Here is a 12,723-nt window from a genome sequence, read left to right as displayed (position 1 = left end):
TCCTCCCCGTCTCACAGCAGTCAGAGTTAACCAGCCACCTGTTGCCGTTGCTTCACCCGAAGTACAAGAAGTTTCTTTGCCTACAACTTCTACCTTCATTGATGGCAGTCGTATGTACTGGACCATCCTGTGCTTATATTCTGGATTTGTAATACACCATTACAACAGTATTTGTCAATTACAAGTGAAATTCCTTCTTGCTCTATGCAGAAGTCTTCTAAATCATTATTTACTGTGGGAATTTGAGTTCAGTTATAAATTACTTCAAACAAAAAAAGTGGTAAAATCCCTGCTTGGGGATTGAGGTGCAGTGTGTCGGAGGCTGCTGTATCCAGAGAGCAGCTATTCCTACAGCCTCTTGTCCTGCCCAGAAGGCCTTGGTGCCAGTACAGCTGGGGCCATGGTGGAGAGCTGTCACACAGGGTGTGAAGAGATGTCATAATTACATTCATAATTACTGAGAGCAGGCAAGTTGGAATGTGCGGAGTCTGAGACCGATTTTTGTGTGTGTGAAGAATTGTTTGTTTAGACAAACCATACCAAATGGAACTTGTAATCTGTGGTTTAACAGCTATGGTACATAAATCCTGTTTGAATATGCTTGAAAAGATAATTGTAGAAAACGTGTTAGGGATCAGTGCATGAAAGGTTTAGTATTCATTTCAGCAATTGCTACAAGAAACTGATATGGTTTTCCTTTAATGAATATAGAAAGTATAGATGATACGAAGATAGTGAGTTACCACTGGGAGGAAATTAAAGGTCCTTTACGAGAGCAGAAGGCATCTGCTGACACACCTGTCTTGCACTTGTCTAACCTTGTTCCTGGAAACTACACCTTCAGGTACCGGCACAGATGCTTTCCTTTTGGTGTTTTAACTATTTCTGTGATGTCAGTTAAATGTTTCTCATTGTGCTTACATATATTTCCTTAAACAAAAAACTAAATGTTTCTTCTGCGTGCTGTTACCCTTCATTTTGCATAGTGGAAAGGCATAGGAAGCAGTTTTATTAAAAAGTGCTTGCAGTGATTTTGTGATACTGGTGAAGTGATACTTCACAGCACGACATTATGCAAAACAAGGCATCTGAAATGAAATACCTCCCGCTCCCACCAATAACAACTGTGACAGAACACTTTTATTTTTTTATTTTTATTTTTTTCCAGCTTACAAGTTGGCAAGTGTCCTGAGATGAAAATCTGCAGTCAGACTGTGAAAGTCATCCCCTGAAGGGTGGTGGCAGACAGAACAATATTGGGAGACTGATCCCTGCAAGGCATCGTTGTGTGCTGATTTCAATAAGTCATTCTGTTCTTCATAAAAGCCTTTGCCTTGCTACTCTTTTTCTCCATTTATGCATTGCTGAAGCTGGATTTTGTCCAGACAGTGGAAGCAATGTTTGCAGTTCTGTGTGCTTTAATTAAAATCAAAGTTCATTTTCTGAACTTTTTAACTTAAAGCTTAGTCTGTGCAGAGGCAGACTTCCCACTGACCCAGCCTGGGTTATTTGGCTGCCAGTGGGTGACAGCCTGCCAGTCACTGTATTATGTATCAGTGTAGCATCAGCAGAATGTTGAAGCCAGTATATGCATACGTTAAATGTGGTGCTTTGCATAAGCTTCACCAAAAATTGCATAGCTTCACCTTTCATTATATGTTCTTTACTGAAGTTGTTCCTTATTATACAGAGGCAGAAATGACCATAGGATTTTTTTTCTGTATTAAGAGGGGCTGAGCTTGCTTATAAGCAGTGCTCTTAATTGTGTTCCAAACCTCAGGGAAATAAGAAATCACTTGCTGTATCTGTGTACCTCTGGGGGAGGCTGAGGTACTTGAACAAATAGAGCAGCATGTTCAGACTTAAAGGAAATGAGCTGGTCAACAAAATCTAGTGCTTCTGATGCATGGATGTGCACTGACAGCAAAAGTATGTGTTCCGCAAGAATTAACGAGCACTAACATTTTTTCAAACATAAACAACAGAATTAACTAGTTTTGTTGCCATTTGGGAAAAGCTTCAAGAGTGGTTCCCTTTTCACAGCAGAGGTGAATTAGAGATGTAGTTGGTTCCCATACTACGGAGGACAGTCTTCCATCGCTTTCAGGTGTCTGCAGCAATCTCATTTGAAGCTGATCTGTCCTCGTGTTTCTGAGAGGTAGTAGTGGTTCTTTTTAAACCCTGAACTTTAGTTTTGTGACTTGACATATTAAAAAATCTGAGCTGACACAAAGTTTCATTAAAATCAGTAGCAGTGTGCCACAGAGAAGTAAGAAGTTAGGAACCGCTGCTGTGCTATAAGCAGAGCTTCTGAACATCCACAGTAGTTTTGGATATAGGTGTTAACTGGGACTGTTCTGCTGTGGCTGATGAATGAAATCCCTGTTTCTCACCAAGTAATTTTTTTAAAGAATTTGTATTTAAATCTGTTGGAAATTGGCGAAGTTGCCAGGGGAAGGGTTTCATCTGGGATCCAGAATACAGAATAGCTAGGGTTTTGGTTTGGTTTTTTTTTTTTTTCAAAGGTTGAAAGCTGTGTTTGAAAACGGTCTTCTGAATTTCTTTTCTACCTCAGCTGAGCGATACGTGTTTCTGAAGCTGAAGTTCATAGAATCAGTGGCTCGGTGTTAGGTGGTGTTTGAAAAAGTGCTTTGAACTTTGACTTGGCAGAGATCCACCTTAACAGATTTCCAATATTGTTTTTACTGTTGCAGACTCACAGTGATTGATTCAGATGGAGCAGCCAACTCCACCATTGCATCTCTGACTGTTAACAAACCAGTGGATTACCCACCTATTGCCAATGCTGGACCTAATCAGGCAGTCACCTTGCCCCAGAACTTCATTACGCTGAATGGAAACCAGAGCAGTGATGACCATGAAATTGTCAGCTATGAGTGGTCACTCAGTCCCAAAAGCAAAGGCAAGGTTGTAGCAATGCAGGTATGTCTTTCTTCTTGCATAGGATTGAAAAGCTCTTTCATCTCCAACATGAGCAAACATATACCTAAGTAACTACTCGGAAGCACTGAAAGATCTAGAGTGCTGTTATTCTTTTTTGTGTATTTTTTTTCCCCTCTGATGTATTCACCACTTATTTTAGATACAACTTTTAATTTCTTCTCATCACTTTTTTTCATTCCTTATGGCCATTTCTGATTCCTGCTGTTGTTTGTTCCCTGGTGGTTTGGAAAGACTTTGAGTTCCCTATATCCGTCACTGGACCCTGCTCCACAGGTTTCTCTTCTGAGACACTGAACATGCTGAAAACTGGTTTGGGGAGAATGTGGTGGTTGTCAGAGTTTTCTTGTAACACTTGCTCCTGGAGAAAGTAGGACTCACAGAAACTTAATTCTCTGAGTGAAAGATGACAAGACTTGTGGCAATGTTATGCAGCCATGCACTGTGATGGGGGTTTTTATGCTTGGTAAACCACGGGTTTCCTGTGAAGGCTAACTGAATTTATTTGTGTGGCTGTATTTTTTTATTTTTAATCTGATGAAAGCTAATAAAAATTTTCAGTGGACTTGCACTCAGTAAGTTGGAGATTCTTGTAGCTCTGTAGGTAGTTGAGGTAATTAGCATAATGAAGCCACCTGAAACTCAGAAGCCATTGTTTATAAGAAATTATTTCTGCTACATTGCCAATGCTTTAGACCTTCAGAACTGGAAAGAGATCACATTGTAGATCATTTTAGGAAAGGAATGATATTGATACAAGCCTATGCTGTAGAGGCATTTACAAATCTATGGAAGGGCTGATAGCGTAATGGTTTATTTCTATTCATTTACCAAGACAAAAACTTTCCAAAAGCATCCATGCAGCCTGAACTTGTAGTTTTTAAGAGCTTTTCAATCATAAAGAAGCCTTCTTGAAAGAAGGGAATGACTGTTTGACATATCTAATGGATTTATTGGGTATTTAATGTGGAAATGCAAGAGCATTTTACAGTTTTTTCAAGAGCCTAGTAATCTTCATGTCCCTAAAGCTGAGGTTGCCGGTCTCAGGTGTGTTACATGTCACATTGTACACTAACTGTGGGTAATAAGTACCTCTGCTTGTCAGTTAATCGTTTATCGAGGCCCTTAGTTCTCATTATCATCTTTATATAAAAAAAACCCAAACCCCTAATTGCATTGTGATTCGTTATTCCTCATATGAGAGATGCCACAAATGTTTATTTTATTAACAAAATGACCTATAGCTGAGCCTGGTCATTTTACGAGTTTGTATAGCTATTAATCAATACTGCTGGAAGAGTGTACTTGGGACAGTCATCTTGTTTAATATTCCATAAGCCTGGGATCAAATCAAGATTGGTCTTTTATTTAACAATTTTTGTAAATATTATATTGAATAATGATGTTTGTTTTTAAAATACCTCTAAGGAAATGGAATAAACTAGCAATTTTCGACAGTGTTTAACTTCCTAATTAAGAAAGTTTATCCCATGTGTTTCACAATTATTGTTGTTCAGAAAAACTGCAGTGCTTAGGTCAACGTAAGAAACTAAGGTTTATTGTCTACAGGTATTTTTATTGTCTACGGGTATTTCTCTGGATTGGTAGGGACAATTGTAATAGTGAATACGTTACATCTGTTATCAAATTTTAAGTCTTTGTCTACAAAGTGCTTGAACTGCTTGCTCAAACTTCTTAGTTGTGAAGGGTTTAATTAGTATTTGCTCTGTAAGGTGTTTCATAATAATGAGCATTTCTGTTTTATCTCACACTCTCTGTCTTCATAAATGCCACGTAGGGAGTGCGGACACCGTACCTCCAATTATCTGCAATGCAGGAAGGAGATTATACATTTCAGCTGACTGTCACAGACTCTGTGAGGCAGCGGTCCACAGCTGAGGTCACACTGATTGTACAGCCTGGTAAGTCAGCTGCCAGGCATGTCTGGGTCCCTTGGGGTGGGCCTGCCTGATGCCTTAGCACTGTCCTCAAATGCCTCACCTCCTGGCATTGCACCACTGAAACAGCAGTCAGAATGTCTGGTATCCCTGCACCGAGGACTCTTCCGGCTCCATATTCTGTCAAAGCAAACAATTATAACAGATGTAGAATCATAGAAAGTCCAGGTGGTGGTCCTGAGAGCTCACACTGGCCTTGTTACATAAGGAAACCTACACAGAGATGTGTTTGAGTGTGCTGCTAAGAGCTAAAATGTAGCTCTTGAGTTTAATGTCCTACAAAGTCTGTTTTTACAAAGCTGTTCAGAGTATCAATCAGTGCTGTGCTCAGTTTTCTTAGTGTTTTGCAGTCCTCCTTCAAGAATCCTTGTGTGATTTGAGTTAGAACTGTGTTGTACTTTCTAGGGAAAAGTATCAAGCCAGGAATTTTCAAAAGCTACATCTCTCACATGTCTGTTTAGATCTGGGAGCAAAGTGATGAACAGGCCCAAATGGTCTGGGCCTCATGAGATATTTTTTTTTTGTGCTTTTCTTTGTCTTTGCCGATTACATTCAAAGTGGCCTTTTCTGCCCACCTGAAGGTCTTGCATTCCACCATGGGGTAGTGCTTTATTTTTGTTGTTGTTGCTTATTTCACATCTTTTTGTAGATGACCCCTTCTCAGAAAATTTTACAGTGGGCATTTGCCACAGAAATCAAGAACACAGATTGGAAGTACAGTGTGTGGTGGTGCCTTTTAGTGGGAAACTAGAAAGGTGCTATTGCTGAAGTCAACTCTAAGGGTATAATAAATACGCAGGAAAATGGTAGCATTGCCAGTTCTACCATGCCACAAAAGCAGAGGGTGAAAACAAAATAAGTTATACGTTCCTGTACTAAATCCTCCAAGGCTCTGAATTGGCACCAATTCGTGGCATGCTGCTGGCCCTGAGTAGCAGAAAACCTGAGCCAGTGTCTTCCTCAAGGGCAAAGAGATTGGCAGTCCTTGCCAGTGACTGCCTAGCAAATGTCATACACTAAATATTACTTTTACAGAAAATAACAGTCCTCCAGTAGCAGTGGCTGGCCCTGACAAGGAATTGATCTTCCCAGTAGAAAGTGCTACACTGGATGGAAGCAAAAGCCAAGATGACCAAGGCATCGTCTTCTATCATTGGGAAAATGTCAGGTATCTAGATGTTTTACTAATCTTCTGTAAAATAGAGAACAATGTGAAAGTGATTGGGTGTCAGAGCCTCTTATGCAGTTGTGTTAGGTGATGCACTGTTGGAGAACTGCTTTGAGGATCTTCCCATGCAGGTGGATATAGGGTGAGAGACAGGTATTTTAAAGTCAACTTGGAAAGCTGAGGCAATCTCTGCCTCTGTTTTGCAATGTGTCATCTTGAGGCCTACTGTTACAAAGTTAAGTTCCTGCCATTTTCTCTTCTGTCTCCTGTTAAAAAGCGAGTAACAGGCTTGGGTACCCTCTTGTAATACACAAAGTTTTCCCATTTGTCCTTAGAACTAGGTTTTCTTACTCACTTGTTTGTTGAATAATAAGGTAAAGTGAAATCTTTTTAGCCTGAGCTTTCAATAGTAAGTGACTAAAGTGCTCTTGAATGATCATTGAAAGTGTTTTACAAAAGTTTGTTATATGCAAAACAATTGATCCTTACTAAAAGAACAAGGTATTTGCTCACACAACTGTCACGTCTGTGGTACAAGAGGAGGTTTGCTGGCACCCTGTACATGTTTTGAGTGGCTCTTAGAGCAACAGCGTTTGCCTCCTCCCATAAAATAGTGTAGTGAGGAGGCTGAACTTTTAGGGTACTTTTTTCTACTCTTTTGATACCTGGGTATGTGAAGTTTGAATGCTTTGAATGTCTTGAAAAAATGGATTTAGGAATTCTTTGAACTAAACTCATGTCTCATCTAGTTCTTTAACCATCAGTTCTTATAGTGGTTGTAGAACTACAATATGCATAAAAGCAAACGATACAAGCAATACTGCTGAAAGAACGATTTGGTTCGCTGTGCAGGATTATTTTTGAGATGTTTTGTTTCAGTGGACCAAGCTCTGTACAGATGGAAAATGGTGACAAAGCAATAGCAACCGTGACTGGTCTTCAGGTTGGTACCTATCGCTTCAGGTTGACCGTGAAAGACCAACAGGGCTTAAGCAGCGCATCTGTGCTGTCTATTACTGTGAAGGAAGGTAAGCCTAGCTGCTGCTGCTTGGAATATCATAGGCACCTTGCAGGTTGGTTCAGTCACTGACAGGCTGTGAAGGAAACCAGACAGAAAGGGATAATGTATTTCTTGTCATATTTCAAGGGTATTCAAGAAGAGTTAACAGCTATTTTGTAACAAAGTAGTATGTGATTGGTAGAATCAACTTAGCTTATTGCAAGCTTTTTAAAAGTTAAGTATGTGCAGGATTAGTTGTAACAAAAATGCTCCACAATACTGCTTTTGACCACTGTGTGTCTACTTTAAGAGGATATGTTTTTTTATTTTATTCTCATTAAGCTTTGAGCAGAAATGCAATTTTACTGTGGTTTTTAAGTAACATCCAAGAAATGAGGTCTCAGAGTATGCCAATTTGCATTTAAAATCTTAATATTAAAAGACCTGTATTTGTTTGGGGGTTTTGATACAGAGAAACAGTCACTGTCCTGGATTTCTGTATTAACTTTTCCCCCTAACATGCATGCTGTAGAAGAGGCTTTATGATAATAATACCTGTTCCCTGAGATCATAGAATTGTGTAGGTAGGCAAAGACCCGCTGTTAAGATGATGTCCAACCATTAACCCAGCTCTGCCCAGCCCACCACTAAACCCTGTCCCTGAGTGTTGCATCTACAAACATCCCCAGTGTGGGTGCCCCCTCCCCAGGCAGCCTGTGCCGGTGCCTGACCACCCTTCCAGGGCAGAAATGTCCCCTCACCCCCACCCTAACCCTGCCCTGGCGCAGCTCGAGGCCGTTCCCTCTGCTCCTGTTGCTCCTTCCCTGGGAGCAGAGACCGACCCCCTGCCCACAGCCCCCTGTCAGGCAGCTGTAGGGAGCCATCAGGGCCCCCCCGAGCCCCCTCCTCTCCAGGCTGCCTCCCCCCTCAGCCTGGTGCCCCAACCCCTTCCATGGCTCCATTGCTCTTCTGGCAGAGGTACTGTCAGGTACTTCTGACAGATTTTATGGCTTTGACTTACATTGCATCCTCAAGTTTGCAGGTGGTGATAATCCAACCATCTTTTGCCTCATGTTCCTTATGAGTGATTTTAGCGGTCTCTGTGGACCTATGCCTCATTTTAAAGAAGGTGGCATAATACATTTCAAATATTGTTTGGTCCGGAGTTTGGTGCTCTGTTGCATACCTTGTTTTCTGAGGGTAGCGATGCACTCTGGCTCTGCAAGTGTGGTACCTATACCGTTTATGAAATGATAATAGAGTTTCATTAGACTTGTAGATGCTACTGTCTTGAAAACAGTGCAGCCTTGTTTCTCTTTCACTTGGTATCACTGCAGAATGAGTTAATCGGAATCACAGAATGGTTTGGGTTGGCAGGGACCTTCAAGACCATCTAGTCCCAGCCCCCCTGCCCTGGGCAGGGACACCTTCCACCAGACCAGGCTGCTCCCAGCCCCATCCAGCCTGGCCTTGAACGCTGCCAGTGATGGGGCACCCACAGCTGCTCTGGGCAGCCTGTGCTGGTGCCTCACCACCCTGTAGTAAAGAATTTCTCCCTAATACCTAATCTAAATCTGCCCTCTTTCGGTTTGGAGCCATCACCCCTTGTCTTATCACTTCATGCCTTTGTAAAAAGTCCCTCTCCAGCTTTGTCAGCCCCTTTAGGCACTGGCAGGTGCTGTAAGGTCTCCCTGGAGCCTTCTCTTCTCGAGGCTGAACATCCCCAACACTCTCAGCCTGTCTCCATAGGAGAGGTGCTCCATCCCTCTGAGCATCTTCATGGCCTCCTCTGGACCTGTTCCAACAGGTCTGTGTCCTTCTCATCTTGGGGACCCCAGAGCTGGATGCAGCACTGCAGGTGGGGTCTCATGGGAGCAGATTAGAGAGGGAGAATGGCCTCCCTCACCCTGCTGGCCATGCTTCTTCTGATGCAGCCCAGGATTTGGTTGGCTTTCTGGGCTGTAAGCGTGCAGTGCCAGGCCACGTTGAGCTTTTCATCCACCAGCACCCATACATCCTCCTCAGAGCATCTCTGAAACCATTCTCCACCCAGCCTATATTTGTGCTTGGGATTGCCCCAATATGCATCTTGGAGAAGCAGCTGAACTCAGTTTTACCCGTGTCCATTACTGGCTGAACTGTTTCAGGATTTCAGTTAGGTGTTTAGTCAGAAACACATGGCAACAGCTCTGCCCAAATGTGCCTCATGGCCTCATTGATGCTGTGAAGTGTAGCCACAGAATGTACTGAACGCAGTCACAGGTTCAGTATGGAAAATACTCAGTGCTCCAATAGCCAAGTTTAATCAACTGGCTTATTTTTGAAGAGACAAGATCACTTGTATCACAGAGAACTCTGCTATTCTAAAGAATAGAGTTACAGCCAATGCTCTAGAGATCTGCCCAAAATCAAATTATTTATGTCCAACCTAATACTCAGACCAGCAAGGTATTTCACTCAGCCTCACAGCTTCCTGGAGCTCTGTCATATCAGTTGTGTTCTACACGAAGATCAGTGATGTCTCATTTCTGGAAAGAGAATGCGTTCGTGTTTCTTTGGTGTTCTTTGGCTGTACTCCCAATGCATGCCTTAATTTCACTGCTAGCAGTAAGCAAAAAGCATTCAGGAACTGGGTTTACTCTGAAGTTTCCCGATTACACTTTGCCTTAAATACAGGCATTGTGAAGATATAAGACCTTACACAAGCTTCTATCAGGTAATAAGTGATTCTGAAGATGAGAAGAGCCCAGCAGGGTGATCTCTTGCTGGGCTGTGTTTCCGAGTAAGAAAATCTTTTTGATTGACTAAGAAGACCTGATGGTTGAGTTATTGTGGACTGTAAATAGAGTACCCCACAATGCTTTTTGAAAAAGATCTGTTTGGATCGTACCTCCTATTGGTATTCTCCTCATAGTGCAGCTCTGCTTTTGTAAGGTTGTATTAATCCTGGAGCCGAATTCTGTGTACGCACTCATCCTCTCCCTGTACCTTTGTCATGAGATTCTGTCGTTACTGCCTGTAATCATCAGATAAAGAATTGCAGTGTGGGTGTACTGGCAATGGCATGTCACATTTCGCATGTTTTGAAAGCAAATCCTTCTCCTCCACTGTTTTTATGGCTAGAAAACAACAGTCCACCCCGGGCGCATGCTGGTGGGAAGCATGTTCTAGTGCTTCCAAATAACTCTGTTACCTTGGATGGCTCAAGGTCTGCTGATGACCAGGGGATTGTCTCATATTTGTGGATTCGGGATGGTCGAAGCCCAGCAGCTGGGGTAAGTTTCTTGAAGGTTGTAGCAAGTCAGATTTGGCTCTTGTTACTCGTGTAGTGTTACTGCAGCAGGGCAAGCACGTACAACTTAAAAGATGGTATGAGGCATGGTGTCTGTGTCTGGTTTGTCTCCCCTGCACACTCTAATGCTTTGGTTCTAGGAGCTTGTGGTATGTTCAGTACAGCTACAGAATATGGTAGCCAAGTAAGAGGACTGTAGCAGCGTAGACTTAGGTGGGTAAGGCTTGAGATAGAAGAATAAAGTCGTGTCTCTTTAGGAGTATTTGGTGACAGTACCAAGCTAATGTGTTTGAGAGAAAAATAATCTGAAATCCAAATAGTCCAAAAGAGGAAGGGTCTGAGAGTGCAAAAAGTCCTAATAAAGACTAAGGAATCATGTCTGGTGCCAGATGAGGGGAAACTTGCCGTTTACGATGAAAATGGTGTTTGGCACTAGACGCTAAGATACCTTGCCTGGCTGACCACAGTGAGTAGCCTGGATCATTAGGGCAGTGGAGCCTGCTCTCTGAGTAGGGACTTCAGGAAGCTGAAGTTTCTATGTCAGCTACTAAAACTGTGATAACTTCTTCTGTCTACCTGCACAAAGCGTTATGGATAGCTCTTTGCAGTCAGGAAGATAGTAGCGAATCAGCCAGAACTGGGAGAGGAGAAACAGCGCATGATAACTAATCTTCTAGAAGCAATTCATGTGAGTGTATGAGAAGAATTGAAGAGATTCAGCTTAATTATAGCTGGCAGAGATGATAGTTGGAAATACATGAAGTCTGAGGAAAGGTAGTAACTTGGAAGCTAAGAAAGCAGAACTAAGGATACTGGAGTGGAAATGAAGAATAATGTACCTGTTTCAGATTTTCAAGCTGATGAGTACTTGAGAATGTCAGCTGTTCTGTGGAGATTTTTTTTAAATGGAAATACCCATACTGTGCAGACGTCCTCATTAACTGCCACCTCAAAATTTGCATTGCTCTGCTATAAACTGTCGGTAGCACCCATTTGTCGCAAAAGCCAAAGCAAGAACTCACGCTGTCATACCAGATACCCAACTTGATAGTGATACCTGCAACTTTCTCTGAGGTTATAGTCATCCCGCTACCTTTTTTTTTTGCAGGATGTGATCCACGGCTCAGACCACGAAGCAGTACTGCAGCTAACCAATCTGGTGGAAGGAACCTATACTTTTCACTTGAAAGTGACGGATGCCAAAGGAGACTCAGATGTTGATTCAGCAACTGTTGAAGTGCGGCCTGGTATGACAATTAAAAGGTCATCGATACGTTGTGGATACCCCATCTTTTGTTCTCCTTTTCACTTACTTATTTCAATGTTGACAAGATTGTCTCAAGTTAAAACACAAAAGCAAACAGACCTCTCTCTTCCTACCTTCTTATTGTAGGGCTGAGGGAGTTAGAAAAAGACATAAGGCTTCTTAACTGTCAATTACACCATTGCCTTACTGGAAGCATAAATAAATAAAAATAATACTTCCTAGTTAATATATTCATTAGGGTTTTTTGTTGCTTTTCATTCACTGTAGATTTTTGTTTACTTTTTTATAGTTAATTAGTTTGGTCAATGGAAAGAGATGGGAGCTGAGCCTTAAGTTTAGGTTCAAATGCTGCAATTCTGTGTTTGATGGTTGAAAGCACGTTTTTATACTTGTTTTCCTTCTTTCATCATGAAGGACAAAAACAAACATCAAAGGCTTCAAGGATTTTTAAATTGTCTTTTCATGGTTTGATATTGTTGATATATAGACTTATTTTCAAGTGCACGATAAATGGCTTTGTGATGGAAGCATAAGTTGGCATTTTGGGAAATGAGTCTGAAACCTTCCATCTGTCAGAGATTTCTTGTTTGTCTGGTTCCCAGGCAATGATTTTATTTCTGTTCCTCACTTTATCATTGAATGTAGTCACAATAATTGGCACAGGATTCTCATTGGATATCTGTGAAGCTTGTTTTTTTTGCAAGGCACTCTAGAAGTTCAAGTATTACTTAACAGAACACTCAATTTATGAAGGTAAACATATTTGATATTTCTCAGATCGACCATCCTCATTTAGAGTTGCTCACACAGTCTTGCATGCCACCATGTGAGTCCATCTTTGCCTCCCTTTTCCTAGGTGGTAGCCAGCAGTAGATAACTAGCAGGGGACTTAAGAATTAGGCTTGTCTAGCACTTACCTCTGACCTTAAGATGACAGCATTTAGGGGAACAGAACTTGCTGTTCTGCACAGAAATGTGGTAACGCTGAACTGAAGTACACACTGAAGCGCTTTCTTCCAACTGGTGAGGTGGGTTGCTATCTTAGGACCCACCAGGTTTGTTACAGAGGGAATGAGA

General features: G+C 41.8%; 1 protein-coding gene across 1 annotated transcript in view; it reads left to right on the top strand.

The window, feature by feature from the left end:
* Positions 1 to 12,723, top strand: part of KIAA0319 — a 46,023-nt gene that overhangs the window by 20,541 nt on the left and 12,759 nt on the right. The window contains exons 7-14 of the mRNA XM_080379834.1: positions 18 to 110; positions 712 to 844; positions 2,715 to 2,943; positions 4,760 to 4,883; positions 5,955 to 6,087; positions 6,967 to 7,115; positions 10,211 to 10,362; positions 11,488 to 11,626. Of these exons, the coding sequence (XP_080235960.1) occupies positions 18 to 110; positions 712 to 844; positions 2,715 to 2,943; positions 4,760 to 4,883; positions 5,955 to 6,087; positions 6,967 to 7,115; positions 10,211 to 10,362; positions 11,488 to 11,626 (1,152 nt within the window). The remainder of the gene's footprint in view (positions 1 to 17; positions 111 to 711; positions 845 to 2,714; positions 2,944 to 4,759; positions 4,884 to 5,954; positions 6,088 to 6,966; positions 7,116 to 10,210; positions 10,363 to 11,487; positions 11,627 to 12,723) is intronic.

The sequence above is a fragment of the Falco punctatus genome (assembly GCF_963210335.1).
Source record: "Falco punctatus genome assembly, chromosome: 3".
Taxonomy (NCBI): domain Eukaryota; kingdom Metazoa; phylum Chordata; class Aves; order Falconiformes; family Falconidae; genus Falco; species Falco punctatus.
Note: the sequence above shows the minus strand (reverse complement) of the source record. Positions and strands in the feature narration are given on the sequence as shown.